This window comes from Sarcophilus harrisii, chromosome 3 (genome assembly GCF_902635505.1).
Source record: "Sarcophilus harrisii chromosome 3, mSarHar1.11, whole genome shotgun sequence".
Taxonomy (NCBI): domain Eukaryota; kingdom Metazoa; phylum Chordata; class Mammalia; order Dasyuromorphia; family Dasyuridae; genus Sarcophilus; species Sarcophilus harrisii.
In genome coordinates, this window is record NC_045428.1 from 542,372,463 (window position 1) to 542,395,748 (window position 23,286).

The 23,286-nt window shown below is 42.1% G+C and overlaps 1 protein-coding gene across 1 annotated transcript in view; it reads right to left on the reverse strand.

Annotated features, from left to right (window-relative positions):
• Nucleotides 1-11,659: 11,659 nt before the first annotated feature.
• Nucleotides 11,660-23,286, reverse strand: part of RSPO1 (R-spondin 1) — a 29,116-nt gene continuing 17,489 nt past the window's right edge. Inside the window, exons 3-6 of the mRNA XM_003765373.4 lie at nucleotides 23,018-23,209; nucleotides 20,722-20,871; nucleotides 20,336-20,524; nucleotides 11,660-14,610 (exon numbers count right to left, since the gene is read on the reverse strand). Of these exons, the coding sequence (XP_003765421.1) occupies nucleotides 14,447-14,610; nucleotides 20,336-20,524; nucleotides 20,722-20,871; nucleotides 23,018-23,209 (695 nt within the window). The 3' untranslated portion in view covers nucleotides 11,660-14,446. The remainder of the gene's footprint in view (nucleotides 14,611-20,335; nucleotides 20,525-20,721; nucleotides 20,872-23,017; nucleotides 23,210-23,286) is intronic.

Genomic DNA, 23,286 nt, shown 5'->3' on the forward strand with positions numbered 1-23,286 from the left:
ACTCTCAGATCTCCATATCCAGCCTTAATCTTTTTTTCTCCCAGAACTTTACCACCAATGGATTGTTAGATATCTTTACTGAGACATCCCATTGACATCTGTGATTTAATACATCCAAAATGGAACTTATCATTTGCCTCCACATACTCCAACTTACGCCTTCTCTAAACTTCTTTATTTCTTTAGAGAGTTCCACCATCCTTATACTTCAGAGTATTTCCTGATTCTTCCCTTCTTCCTCATCCCTTCCATCCAATCTATTGCAAGTCTTGTGGTTTTACCTCTACAACATCCCTTCAATCATGTGGCCACCATCACCTCAATTCAGTCCTTCATCACCTCTCTCTTGAATCATTGCAATAGTCTCCTATTGTCTAAAATAGTTGCCATGTATCCAGTCTCTCCTCTCTCATCCTCCAGCCAGCCACCACATATTTTAAAAAGCTATATAAAGAACTTTTAACAAGATATAAAATATAAGCTCCTTCTCTATACTCTAGCTCCCACTTATCTTTTCAAATTTATTCCTGCATCTTTTTTTATCTAAACTGGTCTAGTAGAGGTTTCTTATATATGAAATCCCACATTCCTTCTCCAAGACTTTCAGCCTTCATTTTCAGATCTTAAAAAAATCTAATATTGCATTATCTTGCAAATCTTAAAAAAAAAAATTATTTTCAGATCATAGCTTCCCTTCAGGCTCAGCTTAGGAGTCACCTTCCTGGGTAGATTTTCATGATTCCTAATTGCCATTTTCTTATATCTCAGTCCCAGTGGATGTTCTTTCCCCGCTTAAGTTGTAGGCTACTAGGTGGTACAGGAAATAGAGTTGCAGAGAATGAACTGCACTGATAGTTTCCTTTCTACAAATGAAATCTCAGTCTCGTCTGTATTCTCCTAATATAAAATCAGATTGTGTTTAAATGCATACATACATACACATGCATGCATAAATACACACACACATACACATATATATTGACTGCAGCATATCTCAAAGACCATGTACCAAGTCACAGAACAGTTACTGTTTGCATTGGCTCCTTGAACTATCATCATTATTTCTCTTTCCCAAGATCTTTACTGACTAACAGATCTTTGCCACAGATGGTGCAATTAATTAGCAGAATCAGGATTCAAACTGAGATCTTCTGGTTAGCCAACTGACACTAATTCTATTATGCCAGGCTGCTTCTTGCCTCCTCCAGTATCTTGGACATTGTCAGACTTTTTAATTCTCCCTTCTTGCCCACCATGAAGTAGACAATTGGGGATCTTGATATAGCCTCTCCTCACATTATAGGTTGTTGTGAAACCCTAGGATATAAGGACTTCTGAGCTTTCTTATGAGGGAACCCACAATGGACTGAGGTAGAATCATTCTGGAGAATGTAGAGCTGGGGAGTCCCTTCTACTAAGGACAACAGATAGCAAATAGATTAGCAAATAGCAGAGAAGGACTGGTAATTTCATTAGTATATGAAACTACCAAGTGAGGAAATTGCCATGTTAGATTAGTACTTTCTTTGCTATTATTTTTTTTTTAATTTTATTAAAGTTTTTTTATTTTAAAAACATAAGCATGGAATTTCAACATTAACCTTTGCAAAACCTTATGTTCCGAATTTCCCTCCCTTTTCCCTATACTCTCCTCTAGATGGCAAGTAATCCAATATATGTTAAACATGTTAAAATATATGTTAAATCTAATATATGTATACATAATTATACAATTATCTTACTACCAAAAAATCAAATCAAACAGGAAAAAATGAGAAAGAAAATAAAATGCAAGCAAACAACAACAAAAAGTGAAAATGCTATGTTGTGATCCACACTCAGTTCCCACAATCCTTTCTCTGGGTGTAGATGGATTTCTTCATCACAAGATCACTGGAGCTGGTCTGAATCATCTCATTGTTGAAGAAACATGTCCATTGAACATTGTATAATATCGCTGTTGCCGTGTACAATGATCTCCTGGTTCTGCTCATTTCACTCAGCATCAATTCATGCAAATCTCTCCAGGCCTCTCTGAAATTATCCTGTTGGTTGTTTTTTACAGAGCAATAATATTCCAAAACATTCATATACCATAACGTATTCAGCCATTCTCCAATTGACAGGCATCCATTCAGTTTCCAGTTTCTTGCCACAAACATTTTTGCGCATGTGGGTCCCTTTCTCTCCTTTAAGATCTCCTTCAGATATAATCCCAGTAGAAACACTGCTGGGTCAAAGGGTATGCAGTTTGATAACTCTTTGGGGATAGTTCCAAATTGCTCTCCAGAATGATTGGATCTGTTTGCAACTCCACCAACAATGCATCAGTGTCCCAGTTTTCTTACATCCTCTCCAACATTTGTCTTTATCTTTTCCTGTCATCCTAGCCAATCTGAGAGGTGTGTAGTGGTATCTCAGAGTTGTCTTAATTTGCATTTCTTTGATTAATAGTGATTTAGAGCACCTTTTCATATAACTAAAAATGGTTTCAATTTCTTCATCTGAAAATGGGAGAATGGCTTGAATTCTTATAAATTTAAGCCAATTCTCCATGCTAATTACTTTCTTAGTGAATTGCCTAGAACACCGAGAGGTTAAGCAACATGTCCTGGGTCACATAGTCAAATATGTGATGTGTCAGAGGGAGGATTTGAACTCGTCTTCCTGTTTTTGAGGTTAGTTCCTCTATCCACTATAGCTAGAGAACAAGTCAAGAAGATCTGAGTTCAAATTTGGCCTGAGACGTTCATCAGCTGGGCAAACCATTTAATCTTTGTTTGCCTCGGTTTCTACATCTGTAAAATGGGTATACTGTTAATATACTTGCCTTCCAGGATCAGTAGCTAGGGGTCACACCATAATGCACATAGTACCAAGCTTCATCTTCCTGAGTCTAAATCCTGCCTAAGACATTTACTATCAGTGTGACCCTGGGCAAGTCACTTCACCCTGTTTGCCTCAGTTTTCTCATCTATAAAATTAGCCAGAGAAGGGAATGGCAAATCCCTCCAGTACCTCTGCCAAGAAAACCCTAAATGGGATCCCTGAGTCAAAGATAACTGAAAAATAACCAAACAATAAGGAGGATCAAATTGTTGTGGGGATCAAATGAGAAAATAATTGGCCCAGTACCTGGTGCATAATAGGTGGCATGTAAATGTTAGTTATTATTCTTATTATTTATTAAGTGCATACTGTATGCCAGGGGAATGAACCTAGAGCTAGGGGGGTTTTATTTTTCTCCAGGCTCGTATCTTTTCCTCTTTCCCTTTCCTTGACTCAGGCAGACGGAAGCAAGACAGCAGAACTTGGCTTGGCAGCATTATTAGCATGTGCTTAAGGCTGACTTGAACTTCCCAGAGGGAGTAGAGGGATGCTTCTACACCTCTGGTCCATCTCCCAACTGGGAACTTCCCATGGCTTCCACTACCCCAAGAGAGTCACAGGTCACCCCAGTGGGCAAAATCACTGCCAGGATAACAACAACGACTGGGATGTACATTGAGCTTGAAGCTTTGCAAAGTACTTTCCAAACATCATCTCATTTCGATTCCCATATTTCTGTAAGGTAAATGAAACTATTATCCCCATTTTACAGATGAGGACATTGGGATTCTCCCATGGACAAACAGCTAGTAAACTCCAGAGGGTATATATGAATGTAGGTCTTCCTGACTTCAAGAGCAGCAGTCTATTTTGCTTTAATTCCAGTCATGCAAGACGCAGGCAGATACTCAAGTGGCCTCAAGGATTTCCATAGATTCAACAATTATCTTTAGGCATGTGACTCCCAGACTGACACATATTTCCCTGGGGTTTTAATCTTGCACCTCCAACTGACTCCAACCTGGATGTCTCCCACGCATCTCAAATACAGTATGTCCAAACCCACAAACTCTCTCCTCCACCTAACCATTTTTCTCATCAGGAGATTACTCTCAACTCTTCCCTTCCCTGACCATCTATCTCGTCAGCTGTCAAGTGTTGTAGTACCCTTCAGCATTTCTAGCATCCGTACCCTTCTCTCCATTCACATCACAACTACCCTAAATTAGGTGCCTGGACTCTTTCAACAGCCTCCAAATTTGCTTGTCTGCATCCAGCCTCCCCAGCTCCATTCCATTCTCCATTATCCACATGGTGCAAGTCTGACAATGTCACTCCCCTGCTCAAGAAGTTCCAGTAGCTCCCTGTTGCTTCTAAGATTAAAAAAAAATATTCATCTGTTTGGCATTAAAAGCCCTTCACAATCTGGCTCCAGCCTACCATTCCAGACTAATCACACATTGCTCCCCTTACACATTCTAAATTTTGGCCAAGCCGGCTTGCAGTTTTCTGTATATAACATCTCATATTCCATCTCCGTGGCCTTTGCAGTCTGCTCTCCGATGCCTGGAAAGCTTTCCCCGCTTAATTCCCCCTCTTCAAACTCTTCGTCCCCTTCAAGACCCTGCTCAAGAGACTTTGCTTTGAGAGACTTCTTTTGATTCCCAAATCATTTTGTATTTACTGTGTAGCTATTCTCTGTGCTTCATAACTGTAAACATGTAAGTCAAGGTGGAACAGTGGAAAAAGTGGAGGATTTAGAATCATTTGACTGGAGTTTAAATTCCAGTTCCACCATTTACAGGACCACCTGTGGGATGTAATCTCTTTGTATGGCCATTCTTCATTTGCAAGAGGAGAGCAGCGGACTAGATGACATCCTATGTCCTTTCTGTCTCTAAGTCTCAAGCACTCACAAGGTTGTAGTAGGCTCCTTGAAATCAAGGATTTTATCTCTGTATCCTTAGCTCTGAGCCCAGTGACTGATACAAATGTTGAATGATTGATTCATAGAAAAAAGGATCAGAGGAGGCTATTTTCTTGTCATCCATCCTGTCCACCACCAACCCCTCCACTCTCAGCTCTCTCTTCTTCCCATTCCCCTGCCCCAAGGGATGTGTGTTTATTCCTTTGGGGATGAGCACATTGTTGATTCTAACTCTCTTCGATGTTTCCTAGGAAAGTGTGATGGCATGTAGCCCACAGCCACTCCTTGAAGAAGCGAGACCGGCATGTGCCAGGACAGGGTGCCAGGAGCTTCAGAAGTTGCCAAAATGCCTCCCATTTTATGGACAGGCCTGGCTCCACCTGGCCACATTCCAAGTATTTAATCAGTAACTTGTGGTACAGATTGGATTGCAGCAGGAGCCCCTCGGAAGTCAACTCTTCCAAAAAAGAAAAAAAAAAAAAAGGTGGAACCATGAATGAGAGCAGACAGTCCAGATTCTTCCCCCTGGGCCCTGATGACCCTCACTTAGAGATGGAGTAAGCTGTGCTGATAACAGTGATCAATAACCAGAGGTTGGCTGCTCCTATGACCCGAGGGCCCCAAGGGGCTTGGCTATGCCCTCCTCCCCACACAGGTCTGGCTCCAGCCAAGAATCCATCTCACCCACCTCCCTGCACCAAGCCCTAGGAGAATGAGGGAGGAACCATTTTTCACATATTTTCTCTTTTAGAAAAGGAGATGTGTTTTGCAATTTCCTACTTAAGCACTTGAAAGGCTTTAGGGCAGAATCTGACCCACCTTTCCCTCACCAGCACCTCCTCCCCATCCCCTCAACAACTGGCCCTCATCTGGGTTTTCTGAACACCACCAAGAAAGAGTAGAGCTTGAGGTGCCTGAAACCCTCAGGGATGGAGAAATAAAGGTTCTAACTCTTCATCCCCATCCCCAAGCCCCATCCTTAGGGACTTCATCTAAGGCGGCATCAAGGTGGGAAAAAATGCTTTCTATTGGTGACAAAGCTTGGAATTAAAGGAGTTCTGAAGTACTCAGCAAAATCCAGTCGCTCCCTAGTACCTTCAGGATTAAATCTAAAATGCTGTTTGGTTTTTAAAGTCTTTCACAACCTGGCCCTTTCCTTCCTTTCCAGTTTTCTTACTCCCTTCCATATGTTCTAGGATCCAGGGCCACTGATCTTTTTTTTTTTTTTTAAATTTCGCACACATTTTTCATCAGCAAAATTCTGTCTTTTCTCCTACCCACCCACCCACTCCCAGCTGAGAATAAAATAAAAACAAACCTTCGGTCAGCAACATATATATTGTGATAAGGCAAACCATATTGCTGCATTGGACGCTGGGTTCCTTGTTACTCCTTGTGTATGACACTGTCTCCAGAGTTCATGCTTTTTCATTGTCTGTCTTCCTGGACCTGGAAGGACTCCTCCCTCATCTCAGCCTCCTGGTTTCCTTTAAGACTCAGCTCAAATCCAACATTTTTCTAGAAATCTACTCCAGGCCCTTCCTCCTCCTCACCCTGTCCCCATCCCCAGCCTCCCCTCTGAAATTTTCTCCAATTTATCACGTGTCTCCTATGTATATAACGATGATAATAATACCTAACATTCATATAGCACCATGTGCCGGCTACTGTGCTAAGCCCTTTACAATTATTATCTCATTGGATTCTCACAACAACCCTGAGAGTTAGATGTTTTTATTAGCCCTAATTTATAGGTGACAAAACTAAGGCAAAACAGGGGTTAAATGAACTTGCCCCAAGATCACACAGATACGTGTCTGAGGCCAAATATGAATTCAGATCTTCCTGAATCCAGCCCTGGCACTCTATCCACTGCACCATGTAGCTGACCTCCAACATTTATATGTTGTCTTCATGATTAAAGTGTGAATCCTTGAGGTTAGGGACAGCTTTTGACTTTCTCTGCATCCCTGGTACTCTGCATAGTGCTAGCCACATAATAAATACCTCATAAATAAGGTCTCCGTAGTGTTTCTTCTCCTGGGGAGGGCTGGCAGGTCTATAGAACAAGAATCCAGCACCCCCCAGCAGGTGCTTGCTATGTACTCAGCAAACCCAGACTTTGGTCCCAAGAGCATTGTGTCCTTCAGATATGGCTGTGCTTTTGTGCTTTTGGCTGAGTGTTCAGAGGCTGACTGATGTGGTGCCTTTGCAATTAATCCACTTAAGCAGTAAAAATGCAAACTATTGCTTTGGCCTGGACCTGGGTTTCTGGCTCCCACGGCTTCTTTGAGGACCCTGGAGGCGCAATATCTAAATGGCCCTATGGCCAGCAGCTGGAGAGATGTCCCTGACCACTGACCTTCACGATGGAAATGTATCAAGGGCGGGAGAGCTGATGTCTGTCCTCAACTTTCTCCTTGTTTGTTCTCTCCAGCAGTTTAAAACAAAACAAAACAAAACCCCAAAAACCAAACCCCAAACAAAAAACTAACAAATCCAAAAACAGCAAACCCAGAACACAAAAAATTCTCCTCTCCCGAAAGACTGAAATGGAAAACAAGTCCATTCACTGGGGACTTGGTCTGGAACATACCAGAGCTGGGTAAGGTAGCCAGAAACGCCAGCATCCTGATGTGGTGCAATCTGCCAGACCCATGGAAGAAAACGCTAACATTTTCCAAATAACACTGTGGGCAGATAACAGCCACTTCCAAACCATGCGTTATTGTTGCCGAAAACCTGGGGGAAGGGGAAGGAATCTAAGAAACAGATTCCCTCTTCCCAGTACTTGCTGGGGCTGGAAAATATGTCAAGGTGTGGGCTTCTGAGCCAGGCAGGGGGCCTTGTCCTCGGACTATCCCCAATGCCTTCTGCCTCTGGCCTGCAGGAGGAAGGCATCGGATGCTGGGCAAGATGTCCAGCTCCCTCTGTACCTCATCCCCTTCTCCCCCCATTCTCGGACTCGTCCCATGTTGTAGAAAACTCCCTAACCCAGGATGAGAGTGAGGATGGACTCCCGGGAGAGACATGGGATGGCTAGTCTCAGCTTCCCCTCCTAACCAACGAGAGTCAAGGTGATGGGCTTGAGGAGGAAGCATCTCCCCACTTTGCTGATGAGGCTCTGAGGCATTAAAATGAGAGAGTAGGAAAGGCCCAGAGATACAGAAGGGGCCTGAAATCACTGAGGCTCACCCTCTGGTTGTCCAGATGAGGAAACTGAGGCTCATAAAGGAGAAAGGATTTGCCCAAGGTTCATAGGATAAGATTTGGACTCCGAATCCAGGTCCATTTTCCCTTTATCACCCCATCTCCCAGTGGATCCAGGAATCCCAGAAGTTCAGTTCATCAAAGTCCAGCACATTAAAGGGTAAATGTATATCTCTTCCCATCAGTCACCTCTAGCTTTAGCATTCAGGATGCTTGAAATTTAAGGGAGGGGCTAGAGAGAGAGAGAGACAGAGAGACAGAGGTCATAGAGAGAGACAAAGAAAGACAGAGAGACAGAGACAGACACACAAGGATAGAAAGATACAGAGAGAGAGAAAGAGATGGAGAGAGACAGAAACAGAGACAGAGAGAGGAAGAGAGAGACAGAGCGAGAAATAGACAAAGAAAATTAGATTTAGTTCTTCCTTGAACTTTTTTCCTCAGTTTTTTTTTTTTTTTTTTTAATAAATTTAGGGAAACTAGAGAAAGGCAGCTTAATATAGACATTAGAGATCCATCCTCAGAATCAATGAGATCTGAGTTCAAGTTCTGCATCTGCACATACTGGCCTTGTGGCCCTCAGGAAGCCACTTATCCTTTCAATGCCCTCAATCAACTTTCTAACTAAGTGATAGAGAAGGGACTAACCTGTCCTGATAGAGGAAAGTAGCTCTCTATACTGGGTGAAATCATAAGACCCAGCTTTTGCCTCCTTCCCTTTACATTCCTCCTCTCTTTCTCCCCTCCCCCTCAAGGGACATAGAAACCGAAAAATAGCCAGAAATAGAGTTGGAGACAGATGTCGGAAAGTGAGAAAGGCAAAAAACAAACAAACAAACAAACAAAAAAAAAAAGTGGTTCCTATGATAACATAGAATTTTAGAATTAAAAAAAAAAATACATAGCATTTAGTTAAATAGAATCACATAGTTACAAGAGACAATCTCGTCCAAAATGTATCTGAACAGAAATCCATTCCACCACATCCAATTTTTGCTTGAAGGCCTCTAGTGAGGGAGAGTTATTACATTTCCTTCTGGATAGCTCTAATATTCAGGAAGTTTCTCTTCTAATAATAGGGGGATTGAACAAGGCATGCAAAGAGATATGCTGTCTACTGCCAGCTGACCATATGTCATAGCTCTAAGCCTGGGCACTTTGGACTAGTGAGGAAACTCTTATGGGCCAATAAGCAGGAAGAGCACATGACTTACAAGATCTTTAAATGGAGAGTGACTCTGGCCTTTTCAATCTCTGACTCTTACAAATGGGAAGAGGTCACAGAAAGAAAGGGAGTGTTATCCTTGTAATGATCTGGTCTCATAGAAGCTAAAATGCATAAGCTGCCTAGGCAAACCTGGGACTGGATCTCAGAATCTTAGTCATTTTGTCTATTTTGTGCTTCTTTCCTAAGTAAAGATGACTGAAAATTATTTTTTTCCAGGCTTGTGATTTAGAGACAATTATCTATCCTGTGTTCATTAGACAGAACTGTCAGAAAGGGAAGTTTCTACATCAAATAAGATGACCATCAACAAGAAGTTGATGAAGTTACTCAAGAAGAGTAACCCAAACCCCACCATGACTGGTCACAAGACATGGACTTTAAGTGTTGAGATGGAATTTAATGATACCTATTCAATATCCTCACAATCTATTTATACTCTAATGAGGTTAAACTTTCAAATTCTTAGAAAAGTAGACCAGTACTTATACATTAAGTTATTAAATCTTGTTTTGTTTTGTTTTGTTTAATCATAATGTACTTGAGTGTTTTGTGTTTAGCATTCTTTTTGTATATTGGAAATAAATACCTTTCCATACCTGATTCATATGGTACACTGAGTATTTTTCTATTCCTCTTTTTGGGGGGATACTCCAGACAGCAGTCAAACTTAATCCTTAAATAATATTCCCCCAGGGGTCTTAGGTGAGGGAGGAGAGTGAAAACTCCAAGAATGTGAGAAAAGTTTAAATCTTCTCACTAAAATCCAGGTTAGAGCAGGATTAAACTCAGTCTGACCACATGTGTGAATCCCTCATGGAGGAAAGGTAGAAGAGTGCACCAACCTCTCAGATCAACTAATAATTTTTAATATTATGCTTGCAAATAGTTCAAATCTGAATTTACACAGTTCTAGTTTGGCCCTTTGGGGCTAAGAAGAACAAATATAACACAAAATATTTGAAGACAGTGAGAGAAGTGATTATTAATAACATGATTTGTGGAGATTATGGAGTTCTCCCTTTTTCTATTTTCCAAGACCTCAGTCTCTGAAGTTTGAATTAACCTTTTCTATCTGACCCAACCCAACCTTGTAAGGAATCTTTAGCCTAAGGTGAATTCCATTCAATCAAGTTTGGGTGGAGACAGACCCTTTTGTCTGAATTGCTCAATTCCGAAGGTGGTCTGGATGGTCTAGGTATATAGTCACTCTAAGAATGACATGATGTCACTCTCAGCCGCTCATTATAATATTCCTTCTCTCATTAACTCTTAGCAATCAGGATGGATTCCTATCCTGTAGAACACTTCCTTTTAGAAAGGGATTGTGAGCCCACCACCATGATTGTCTCTTTGGTCTAAAAGAGATGATCAAATGGCCATCTTTTACTAGTAAATTTTATTTTAATAAAATATATTTTATTAAATAAATTTTAAATAGAATTATTAAATTACCCAGAAACTATTTCTCTTGAACCTTTTAATTGCCACAACAGCTAGTATCACTCCTCAGACCTTATGCTGTGCAAACTAAATAGTCTTGGTTCTTTCACTTGATCTTACAAGTCAAAGTCCTGTATGTCTATCATCCTAGTAATCATCTTCCTCCAGACAAGCTCCTATTTATTAATATCATTCTGAAAATGTAACTTCTGAATTGATCCAATACATTATATGGGAGTCTGATTGAAGGAGATTACAGTTGAACCATCAGCACCTTGGCTCTGAACACCATTCCTGGCTGTATGTATGTTTGTTGTTGTTGTTGTTAACATGGTTCTCTGTTGACTAATATTGAGTTTGTTGCCCGCTAAAATTTCCAGATTTTTTTTTTCACCTGAACTATTTCCTTGCCAAGTCCTTGAAGCCCAAAGCCTTCACTTACAGATGAGGAAATAGTGGCTCAGAGTTCAGTCATACAGTAAATTAATAGTAGAGCTGGGACAAGGATCTCTATCTACTGTGAGTATTTGATGAATAATGTTGTAGTTTTTTCAATTATTTCGGTCATATCCAACTCTTCTTGACCCTATGTGGGACTATTTGGGGTGTCCTTGTCAAAGATACTGGAGTGGTTTGCTATTTCCTTTTCCAGCTCATTTGACAGATGAAAAAACTGAAGAAAACAGGGTTTTGTCTGGCAACTATTAAATGTCTGAGACCAGATTTGAACACTGGATGATGAGTTCATCAGGACATTGGGTTTGAGGATGAGCTCATTAGCAAGATGAGCCCAGCATTCTATTTACTGTGCCATCTAGCTGTTCTATGATGAATATTTAGTAATAATATCAATTACCTTATATATAACTAGCATTAACATATAGCTAATATTTATATGTAGTTAATTATATATATAAACGTTTTGCAAAATTCTTTGCAATTATTATCTGATTTGATCCTTGTAACAACCCTAGGAAGTAGATGTTATTATCTCCATTTATCATATGAGGAAACCAAGGCACATAGAGATGAAGTGACTTACTCAGGCACAACTGAAAACTATGTGGGCTTGGATTTGAACTTAAATCTTCCTGACTTGAGTGCCAGTAGCACCTAATTTAGTTTCCCTTGTAGTCACCTCTCAAGTTGCCTATGGATAGACCAGACTAGGTTCTAGCGTACACTCCAAATTCTAGTTAGGAACCATCAGGCTTATAGAGTGAAGATGTACAGAAGGTAGAAAATTTAGGATAAAGTTGAAATTCTTATTTCTTTCATATACTTGCCTTCAGCAGAACATGCTGCACCAAGCTTCATAACGAGGATCTTGAAGATTTTTACCACCTTTCTGGCCCCTACTTATTCTGCATTCAAGGGGGCTCCAAGCCTTGCCATACAAGAATTGGTTGAAAGATCTAAGTGTTAATAATAATTGTCCAAAATGGTATGAATGAGTTCTCTTGGTAGAGAGAAGGAGCTTCTCATCACTGGAGGTTTTCAAGGAGAAGCTGGATATGTTAGGAATGGTTGGAGGGAGAATGGTGTACACTGGCTCTGGATTCAGATGACTGGTCTAAATCATACCTCTGATACTTACTGTGTGAACTTGGGCAAATCATTTGCACTTTTTCTTAGCTCTAGAACTGGAGGTGGAGAAGTGTTAGGGGATCATATATTTTACTTAAGGGCTGGAATAGATGCCCGCTGAGATTCTTTCCAATTCTCTGAACTGTTTATCAAAGGGAAGACTTGGGGAAGGAAAACCTCTAGTAAAGCAAAACAAGAAGGGACCAATGTGGAGAAGTCATGGAGAGAACAACTTTGTCTCTGTGGAAGGGAAAACTTCTTAATGAACTGAGCTGAACAAAAGTGGAATGGGATGCCTTGGGAGTAGTGAGGTTCTAAGCTCTAGAAATCTTCCAGGAGAGGCTGGATGATCCCGTCTAAGGTTATTATAGTGGAAAGAAAGAAGGAAACATTTATTTTGTGAAATACCCACTAGGTGCCAGGTGCTATGTTAAACACTTGTCTGAACTTCACAACAATCCTAGAAGGTAGGTACCATTTTTATTCCCATTTTGCAGTTGAGGAAATTGAGGCAGACACGATAAATGTCTTGCCAAGGATCCTTAGGGTCTCGGCAACTCAGAATGAATGAGGTCACATTTGAACTCAGATCTTTCTGACCAGATTCAGGGTTTGAGGGAGGGAAGAAATATGCATTTATTAAGTGCCAGCTACCAGGTGCTTTATAACTATTATCTCATCTGATCCTATCTACTATACACCCAGCTGTCTCTTAATGGGGAAACCTATTCACCTATGGGTTCAACTAGAGGCTGAGGTCCCTTCCCATCCTCACTTTCTAGGATTTTCATAATCAAGAACTTTTCCATCGTAGCTCATTTCAAGTCCTCTTCCCTTTTTCCAGAGGAGAAAATGAAGCCGGTGACTTTATACAGCCCTCCCTCACTTAAATCCAATTCACTTACATATCATGACATCATCTCTCTGAAGTCATGGTCCTATTTGAGAACCAAACGCAAATAACATTTTTTTCTCCCAGGATAGATAGCATGACATAGTGTGTAGTATACTGGACTTAAGGAAAAGAAGACTTTGGTTAAAATCTTGCCTCCTATACTTATTGTTTATGTGACTATGGATAAGTTGTGTAACTCTTTAAGCCTCCGTTTCCTTATCTAAAATGGGGGGGTGAGAATATCTACAGTACTCAGCATTATTGAGATTCAAATGCGATAATGAATGTAAAGAAGTTTATAAACATTAAACTATATAAATATGAATTATTATAGTTCTTAAGGGGTTCTTAAGAGGGCTAGCTACTGCCGTCCCAATTTCAACATGATTCTTTTTTTTTCTTTTCTTCTTTAAGAATCTGCCCCAAACTCCTGAGGTCTGGCTGTGTCTCTTGCAGGTTAACCTTGCTCCCCATACCCAACCCTGCCCCACCCCTCTCCTTACCCTTGAGGACTATGGCTGGTAGTTTTCATTTTTTAATTTGAAATAAATTTTTAAGCAGTTTTCAGGGGCTGGTCTCCCCTGACATCATACCATGGACATTTAACATAGATTCTTCCAAGAGAAAGTCTTACATCCAGAAACATGGGACAGGAGAGAGAGAAGGTGAGCCTTTGTTAAGCCAGCCTCTAGGGAGCCTGGGCTTCCACCTGGCAGTCAGGCCCAGCCAGCCCTGTCTGTCTCTTCCGCCAACACTGCCATCTGCACACTTCAGCCTGGTTGACAGAGGTCCCACCGCTGGGGAACGTTCTCCAAAAATGAAAAATTTTAATTGCTTTCAAGGGACCTTCTCAAGCGAGTGTTCTCAGCCCTGCTTCTGCCCAGAGCTGAGGGGGCCTCCCTCTGCATGTGGCCAAGGGACTGGAAGCTTTCCCTGCTCCAGCCTGCTAGTATGTAAGTGGGTGCACACGTAGTCCGAGGCATGTGGTACATGTATGTATTTAGGGGCCTATCTGCGTGCTTGTGGGTGGGGGGCTGTGCCCTCCCGTGCCTGCCCACGCCTCCCTGGGCACAGGTGTGCATGGCGAGCCTTCCTGCAGACACTTGTGAGCTCTCTCTGCACAGACTGGGGTGTCTGAACGAGCTCCCGCCTGCCTTCCCAGCTGGGTTTGGACACGCTATGGGCCCGTGGGATTGTCTGTCTTTTCTAGCTGGGTCCCCCTGTCTCGTGTGCCCGGGCACATGTGGAGGAGGACGCCCTGCAGCAGAACTCCAGTCCGGTAAAGCTCTCCTATACATAGCAGCGTCCAGGCCCCGGGCTGGCATCAGCCCTAAGCAGCAGGCGGGAGGGGGCCTTCTGTCCCTCGAGGCTGCGGTGGCTGCGGTCCCTTCCGCCTTCGAGGAGAGCCCGGGCGGGTGTCCTTGCTTTCTTTCCTGCTCTGATTCCCATTGGCATTCTCCCTTCGGCCCTGCCCGTTCTTCCGCCTCTTCTGCCCTAGAATCAGAACATTCAGAAAGATTACCCAAAGGCCCTGTCCAGGCCAGCGATACGGCTCAGGACTCTGGTCTGGACAGCCTCCCACTAGCTCCAGGATGAAGCTGAGAGAAGGGAGGAACATGTGTTATCTCTAAGCATCGGAAGGGTGAGTCTGTAGTCTAAAGGGGACCGGGGGAAGAGTCGTGCAAGGAAGCATCTTTTAGACTGGTCTGAAGAAGAGCTTCTACTGTTGGACAGCTTACGGCCTCACGTTGTGTGGAGTGGTCACAGGATTCCAAAAATAAAGTATACAGGACACTTTTAAAAGTGTAATCTGCGTGGCTAACACTTTCCCCATCGAGTCAGGACAGCAAACAAAACAAGAGATTAGTCTAAAATCTAATGCTTCAACTCAAAGTCTAGCTAGCAATTAGCTGGCCAGAGCTGGCTCCAGCACATCTGGTCTAAGTAAATATCCTTTCAGCTTTTATTTATTCAACAATTGTTGTTTATTATTAATTATTATTATTATTTATATATATTATTATAATATATGTTTCATAATATAATATATAATTTATTATTATTATTAAGTATCTTATGTCCTAGGCACTAAAAAAAGTGCTCAGAGGACAAACAAAAATGTCTTTTCCTTCAAGGAGCCTGGTATAATCCCTGGCATACAGTAAATACTTACGTATTAACCAGGGTGACTTGACTGCTGGGTACATAAAAGTATATACAAAATTTATACAACATTATTTCAACAACTGCAGTAGGAAGGGGGCAATAGCACCTAGAAAGATGAAAACATCTTTCTTTGATAAATAAGAAAATTTGAGCAGAGAATTTAAAGAGAAATAGTGAATCTGAAAAGTGGAGGTAAAAGAGGGAGAACATTCCAGGCATGGGTTCTTTCTAGCTCCATGGCACATTATACCTCCTCCTGAATTGTCCCATCCAGTCAAGCTGACCTTCCTTCTCTCCCTCACCCATAGCATTCCATCTTTTCTCTCTGTGACTTTGCATTAATTATTCCCCATACCTGAAATACCTTCTCTCACTTGTCTGTTTCTCTTTCTGTCTTTCTATTTGTCTTTGTTAGTCTGTGTTTCTGTTTCTCTCTGGATAATTCACGAACCACCTTCTACATGAAGTTTTTATTGATTTCCTTGCCTCCTGGTACCTCCCACCTCTTTTGAGGAAGTTAGGTGGCCCAGTAGATAGTGTGCTGGATCTGGAGTTGGGAAGACCCAAATTCACAGTTGGGCTCAGAGACTGTGTGACCCCGGGCAATTTCTCTTAGTCATTCTAAGCTGTAATGGGGATAATAATTTCATCTACCTCCCATGGCTGTTATGAGATAATACATGGAAGTATTTAGCACAATATGTAGCAAGTACTTAATAAATGCTTATTTCCTTCCTCCCAAACTACACTTTAAAGAAACTTTGCATTTATTCTCTTTATTCGGTATATAATTACATACATCCTAGTAGTTTTGCCTCTTTAGAATATGAACACTTTGGAAGTCAGGATTGCTTTATTCTTTGTATTTACATGCCCCTCTGTCGCCAGCACAGGAGATGGAGGGATGTACATAGGGAACAGCAAGAAAGCCAGTCTGCCTGCAATGTGGAAGTGTGAAGGGGACATGTGCTTTGTATTCTTGGGCTCAGTCATTCTGATCCTATCCAACTCTTTGCCACGCACCTGGGGTTTTCTTGGCAGAAGAAACTGCTTTCCTTTTCTTTCTCCAGCTCATTTTACAGATGAGGAAACTAAGGCAAAAGGGTGACAGGCTCACACAGCTAGTAAGTGCCTGAGGTCAAATTTGAACTCATCTTCCTGACTCCAGCACTGTGCTCTATCCACTGCCCCCATCGAATACTGAGACTCTCAAATGGTTTCAGAAACTCCTTGTTCTCCCTTCTTTTTCTGTAAATCCACTACACCATCTCTCTTGTTCCTTAGCATAACACGGATCTAAACATATTAGTAATGCTCCCCGATGGGGCAATCTGCAGTGTCCACATGCGGCCTAAGGGTCTGGCAGGGAGAGCCTGCTTTGGCTTGGGCCAGGTCCTCCCCCTGGGCTCAGAGAATGAGAAGCAGAGGGCCCACAGGCCAGCGGCCCATCTGGGCTCCCCAGCCCAGAAGAAGCTGGCTTTCCAGCCAGGCCCAGGAAGAAACATGAAGACATAAAGTGTCTCCGTTCCAGGAATGATCTGGCCTCCAGCTAGTCCAGGGTCGCAGAATCACAAAATTTCAGAGCTGGAAGGAACCTCAGAGGACCTCTGCTCCAACTTAGACTTAAAGAAGAATTCTTTCTATGGCCTCTTGACAAGTGGTCATTCAGGCTTAGTCTGAAGATCTACCGAGGCAGCCCCTTCCATCCTGGGAGAGCTCCAACCCTTAGGAATGTCTTCTTGACTTGAGCCCAAATCTGCCTCCCAGAAACTCCCACCTATTGCTCCTAGTTCTGGGGCTAAGTACAAAATAATCTTTCTTCCCCATGACAGCCCTTCAGATTCATAGATGCAGCAGCCATGTTCTCCCCCTAAGTCTTCACTTCCCAATTCCTTTGATCCTCTTTGAGCTTTCATTGTGTGACATAATTTCCCTACAGCTCCAGGAAAACCCAAAGAATTACACATTTTTTAAATGCAGAAGACCCATTAGTAGCCATCTAGTCTAGCCCATCCCTGTAAAAGAATTCTCTGTACGATATCCTCAATCAGTGGTCATCCAACTTTTGTTTGAATATTTCCAGGGCTGAGGGACTAACTAACTACAGAAACAATCCATTCTACCTTTGCACAATTACAATTGTTGGAAGATTCCTTCACAGTGAATCAAAATCCATCTCTTTGAAGTTTCTACCACAATCGTAGGCCTGGTGTTAGGAAGATGAGTTAAAATCTGGACTCAGACACTAGCAGTGTGACACTGGGCAAGTCACAAACTTGTCTTCCTGTTTCTTCAGCTGTGTAATCGGGATAATAATAACACCCACCTTTCAAGATGGTTGTATCAAATGAGATAGTATTCGTAAAGCACATAGAATAATGCCTGGCACATAGACATTTAAGTTCTACTTCTCTCTTTTCCTTCTTTTCTTTTTGTTTTCTTCCTTTTTTCCCTCCTTTCCTTCTTTCCCTCTCTCCTTCCCTCATTTCTTTTCTTCCTTTCTTTCTTCCTCCCTCCCTTCCTTTCTTCTTCCCCTTTTCCTCCCTTCTTCTTTCCTTCCTTCCTTCCTTCCTTCCTTCCTCTCTCTCTCCTTCCCTCCATTCCTTCCCTCCCCTCCTTCCTTCCTATTTCAGTCTTCTAGAGCTAAAGAAAACAAGTCTAATCTCTCAGTTGACAGACATTCAGATGCTTTAAGATGGTCATTACATCTCCCTCTGTCCTCTCTTCCCGAGGCTAAATAAACATCTCCAGGTCCTTCAAATGATGAAACTCCTCCCCTCCACCACCCTTTCTCATCCCAACTCTCCAACCACACATTTGAATATATCCTTATCAGAACAATGGCTCAGACTTCTAGATGAAAGTTTCCCTTTTCCAGAAGCCCAGGGTCCTGGGTTGGAGTCATCATTCCTCACTGTCACCTTTTGAGCCCTGCATCAAATCCACTTCTTCATGGATCCTCATGCATAAGTTTGGGGGACTTGTCAAAAGGACTAGGGATTGGGAGAGAGGACAAGAAATACTGCACTCATGGAGATTATATAAGTTTTGCAGGATTTTCATGCCACCTTTTCTTCCTTAACCCTAGAGGAAATGTTTGTCTACCATTCCATGTGTAAAGCATTCTGAAAAGTATTAAAATCTACATAAGTAACAGTAATAACATTTATATAGTGCTTTAAGCCCATAAAGCACTTTCTCCATGGAATTTCATCTCAAAACAATAAGTGCTATTATTATCCCCATTTTACAACTGAGGAAACTGAGGCTGAGGAAGGTTAGGTGAATTGTTCAAAGTCATATAGCTGGTAAGTGTCTGATTTATCAGGATTTGAACTCATCTTTTTGCCTCTGAGTCCAACATTCTATGTACTATCACCTAGCTATAAATAGATGCAAATCTGGCTATTATTTTTCATAGCCAGGTTATTATATGGCACCCCTTTTTAAATTTCCAAGTCTTTGTATTGGTTGTCCTCATACTTAGAATGTAATCCTTTCTTATCTTGCCTCTTAGAATTCTCTTTCAAGAGACTTGCCTCAAGTTCTGCCTTTTCCATGAGATCCTTCTTGATCCCCTAGCAACTAGCACTTTCCCCTCACTTCCCAATCATTTTGTATCCTTTACATATATTTACATATGCGCATGGGGCTGGCATTTGGGTGGCAGAGTGGACAGAGCATCTGTAGTAAAAGGGACCCGAGTTCAAATCCAAGCTCAAATATTTACTAGCAGTGTGGCCCATGGCAAGTCATTTAACCTTGTTTGCCTCAGTTTCCTCATCTGTTAAATGAGGAGATAGCAAACCACTCCAGTCTCTCTGCCCCCCCCCAAAAAAAACTCCAAATGGGTTATAAAGAGCCACACACAACTGAAACACCTGAAAAGCGACAATGCATGTTGTTTCCTCCAATAGAAAATAAGCTCCTTGAAAACAAAGGCTCATTCATTTTTGTCACTGTATCCCTGGCACCTGACACATAGTAGGAGTTTAATAAATACTTTATTGGTTTGTTTGCACTTTTCTAATGTATTTATGATGAAACCCTGTGTATTACTGTTTTCTGGGTACTTGACTGTAGGCTTCCTGAGGGCAGGGATCGTGTCTTATCTAAACACCATCTTTTCCCCAATGCCTTGTATGGAGGAGGCAAAGAAGAACCAAATAAACAAGCACAGATGTAGAGAAGGGGTGTTTCATGGAAGGGGGGTTGTCTATAGCAATGCAGAGGTGTGAAAAGGAAGGAGGAAACTGAGGTTGAGTATAGAGAGCAGGCTTGTATGCAGTGTAACCACTGGCTAATGATGGATCATGGGTTCTACCTTAAAATGCTCTACATACAAATAATGTGTAAACTTTCATAAAAAGTTACTGGACGAACGATGCACCAGGAGATTGAAGCAGCAGAGAAAGCATGTACAATGTTTCCAGAACTAGTCATGATGGTCAGGAGCACACAAGAGGATTTGGCTCCCTCTGAAGAGAGCCTGAGAGCCCCAAATAGAGAACTGGGAAGGGCGGGGGCCATGGAAGAGAGGGAGATCTTGGAGAATAGAGGGGGATTAGGGAGAATAGAGGGAAATCTTGGGGAGTAGAGGGAGGTCTTGGGGAAGTAGAGGATCTTGGGGAATAGAAGGGATTTTAGGGAAATAGATGGGCATTTAGGAGAAGTAGAAGGGAATATTAGGAAAATAGAGGCAGATCTTGGGGATAGAGAAGAATGTTGATGAAATAGAGGAGGTTCTTGGGGAACAGAAGGAGATCTTGGGAAATAGAATGAAATCTTGAAGAAATTGAAGAAGATATTTGGGAACAGAGGGAATCTTGGGGAAATAGTTGGGGATCTTGGGGAAGTAGATGAGGATATTAAGGAAATAGAGGAGGATCTTGAATTTAGAGAAGAATTTTGGTGAAATAGAGGAGGTGCTTGGGGAATAGAAAGTGATCTTGGGGAGCAGAGGAAGATCTTGGGGAAATAGAGGGGGATCATGGGGAATGGAATAGAGAGGGATCTTAGGGAATAGAAGGGAATTTGGGGGGCAGAAGCTCACCATCAGGACATGGAATCCTCTGCACTGTACACCTCCTAGTCTCCTTAGTGCTGGGACAGACAGAACGGTCTCCAGAGGGAGCCTGTAGCACAAGGCGTGTCCGTTCTTCTGAACCCCTCCGGAAACCACAGAGCTTCTTCTTCTTGGAGCACGGCCCCCATGGGGACCACTCACTCATTTCACATTGTGCTACAGACAAGGACAGGGATAAAATTAAGAAAAGCATAGATCCTGGCTCCTGACACCCTGTGAAATAAGGCCCTCTTTACTTTCCCACACCCCTTTTCCCCATCTTCGGAGCCCATTGGGCCAGAGCTACGATCTCTGGATGCAGGCTTCTAGATTCTATCCCCACACGATTAGTGCTGGAGCTTCCCTCCTCTCACCAGGACTGCTGCATTCCATGGTACTGTTGGCCGCTGAAGAACCTTCAGGACAGGCTGGGTAACAGCGGCCCTTGTGAAGGTATAAACCCTCCTTACATTTTGTGCAAAAATTGTGGCTGAAGCAAGCCTCACAGCTCTCAATCTTGCATTCTGTGGGGAGAAACAGAGCAGTCTGTCAATCCAAGTCTCTCCATGCCTTATAAATGCATACTGCCCCATCAAGCATTCCTCCATTTATTAAGCACTGACTATGTGCCAGGCACAGTGCCAACTGCTAGCAAAAGGTAGTTCTTATTCTCAGAGAGATTAAGTAGGGTGAAGAAATGCCTTTTACCAATGGAGATCAGGACCTTTTCTGCAACTTACCTTCTTAGAGAGCTGAGTAGGAATTGAGAAGTTAAATTTCTCAGGATCCTACAGCCAGTATATGTCAGAGATAGAATGTGAATTCAGGTCTTTCTGACTCTGAGAGTGGCTCTCTATCTACTTCATTAATTACACTAATGACCTTGTGCCTTATAATCTAATAATGTCCCCTTTCTAACTGAGAAATTGGGCAATGCCATGGTCAGTGCTTCATACGTGCTTGCTGACTGACTGGAGGAATGTTTGGAGACAGATAAAAAGGTAAAAGATGGGGATTAGAGGGAGGGGGCAGTTGGGATGGGGATTTCAGTCTTTGGGAAGGAGAGACTCGGAAGGGTCAGGGAGACAAGGTCCTCCCCCCTTCACCTCCTACCCCCAGAGTAGGAAAACAGGGGCCAGGCAAGTGCTCTGGGTATTAGAGATGCACAAACTCACTTTCCTTCCATGGGGAAAGGAAAACTCTACACTACTCATTGTTTACCAATCCCTGTCCTGGAACAGTGGACCAGAGCGAGTAAAGCATTGGATTTGGACATTAGAATTGCAGACTCATTTTTGTGAGCTCAAATCTGGCCTGAGCTGGGTAAACCTGCACAAATCACTTAACTCTGTTTCCCTGTTTCCTCATCTGTAAAATGAATTGGAGAAGGAAATGGCAAAATATTTCAATATCTTTGCCAAGAAAAACCCAAATGGGGTCATGAAGTCAGACATGGCTGAAATAAATGAACAACAAGATTCAATGAACCCAGTCCTAATTCTGCCACTTTTTACCTGGATTAATCTCCATCTGTTTATTATTGAATGAGACATTTCAGGTATGTTCTGATTATAGATTAGTAAAAGATGGAGCAGGGACATTGCTGAGGAAGCCTAACCCTACAGTTTTAAACACACATGCCTATAGTCCCTACCCTACTCACCAGTAAAGTTTCTTGAGAGGAGGGGCTGACTTTCATTCTGTGTTTATATCCCCAATTCTTAGTATATAGTAGACACTTAATAAATGCTTGTTGGATTAGATTTTGTCTGTTTTTCTTAAATTTTTAATTCTGAATTTAAGAATTTAAATAAGTATTTCCATAAAGTGGGATAGAAAAAAAAATTCAAGACTTAAAAATGATCATTTCTTTTTTTCTTGCTTGCTTAGTATCTAGTATCATCTATCTCTAATAGTATATCCATAGATATTCTTCCAGAGGGGAAGTGAGCCTCATGATCATAGGCTCTAGAGTTGAGAGGGACTTCAGAATGTGAATGTTGGGAAAAACCTTAGAAAACAATGTTAGCACTGCAGGGGAATTCAGAATAGAATATCAGGGCTTCAAGGGACCTTAGAACATAAATTATCAGAACTGGAAAAAAATCTTAAAACATAGAATATCATTTGAGCTAACTCTTCATCAAATTATGACCATTCCTAATAAGTAGTTCTCTAGTCTCCACCTTGGAACTTAAAATGTCAGAAGTGAGAGGAGCTTGAGAACATGGAGCACAGAACGCCAGATTTGGACCTTAGAATCTAGAAAGTAAGAAAAGATATTAGAACATTTCTAACTCTGGGCAAGTCCCTTAACTTATGTTTGCTTTAATCTACTGGAGAAAGAAATGGCAAGCCACTTTAGTATCTTTGCCAAGAAAATCCCATGGACACTATGGTCCATGGGGTCACAAAGAGTGGACACAACTAAAAAACAGCAATAATTTCAAACCTGAACTTTCCAGATGGAAAAACTGAGGTCCAGGGAGTCAAGTGGCTCAAAGTAATAAAAGTAGGAAGTAGCAGAGCCAGGATTCACAGCCAAGGTGGGACATGCTCCTGTTGACTAGTCATGGAATATCAGGCTATGGAGCCAAATGTCCAGAGACTCAAGCTAACCAGATTTGGCTTGGAGACACCCCACCCATCCACCCCCACCACCCTACTCACTGATACACTTGTTCATATCAGGGTTTCGAGCATCATAATATCCAGGCGGACAGGATGGGAGGCAGATTCCAACCTGCCGGATATCGTTCCTCTCCAGCAGGATGAAGAGTTTAGGGGAGCACTTAAGGCAACCATTGACCTCCGAGCACAGCTCACAGCCCTTGGCACAGGCCTGACTTCCTTCTGTGCTGACTGTAGGGAAAGGGGAAGGGGAAGAGAAAGGGCAAACAATATTTAAAAGGTACTGCAACAACCCTCTTCTCTCCAGC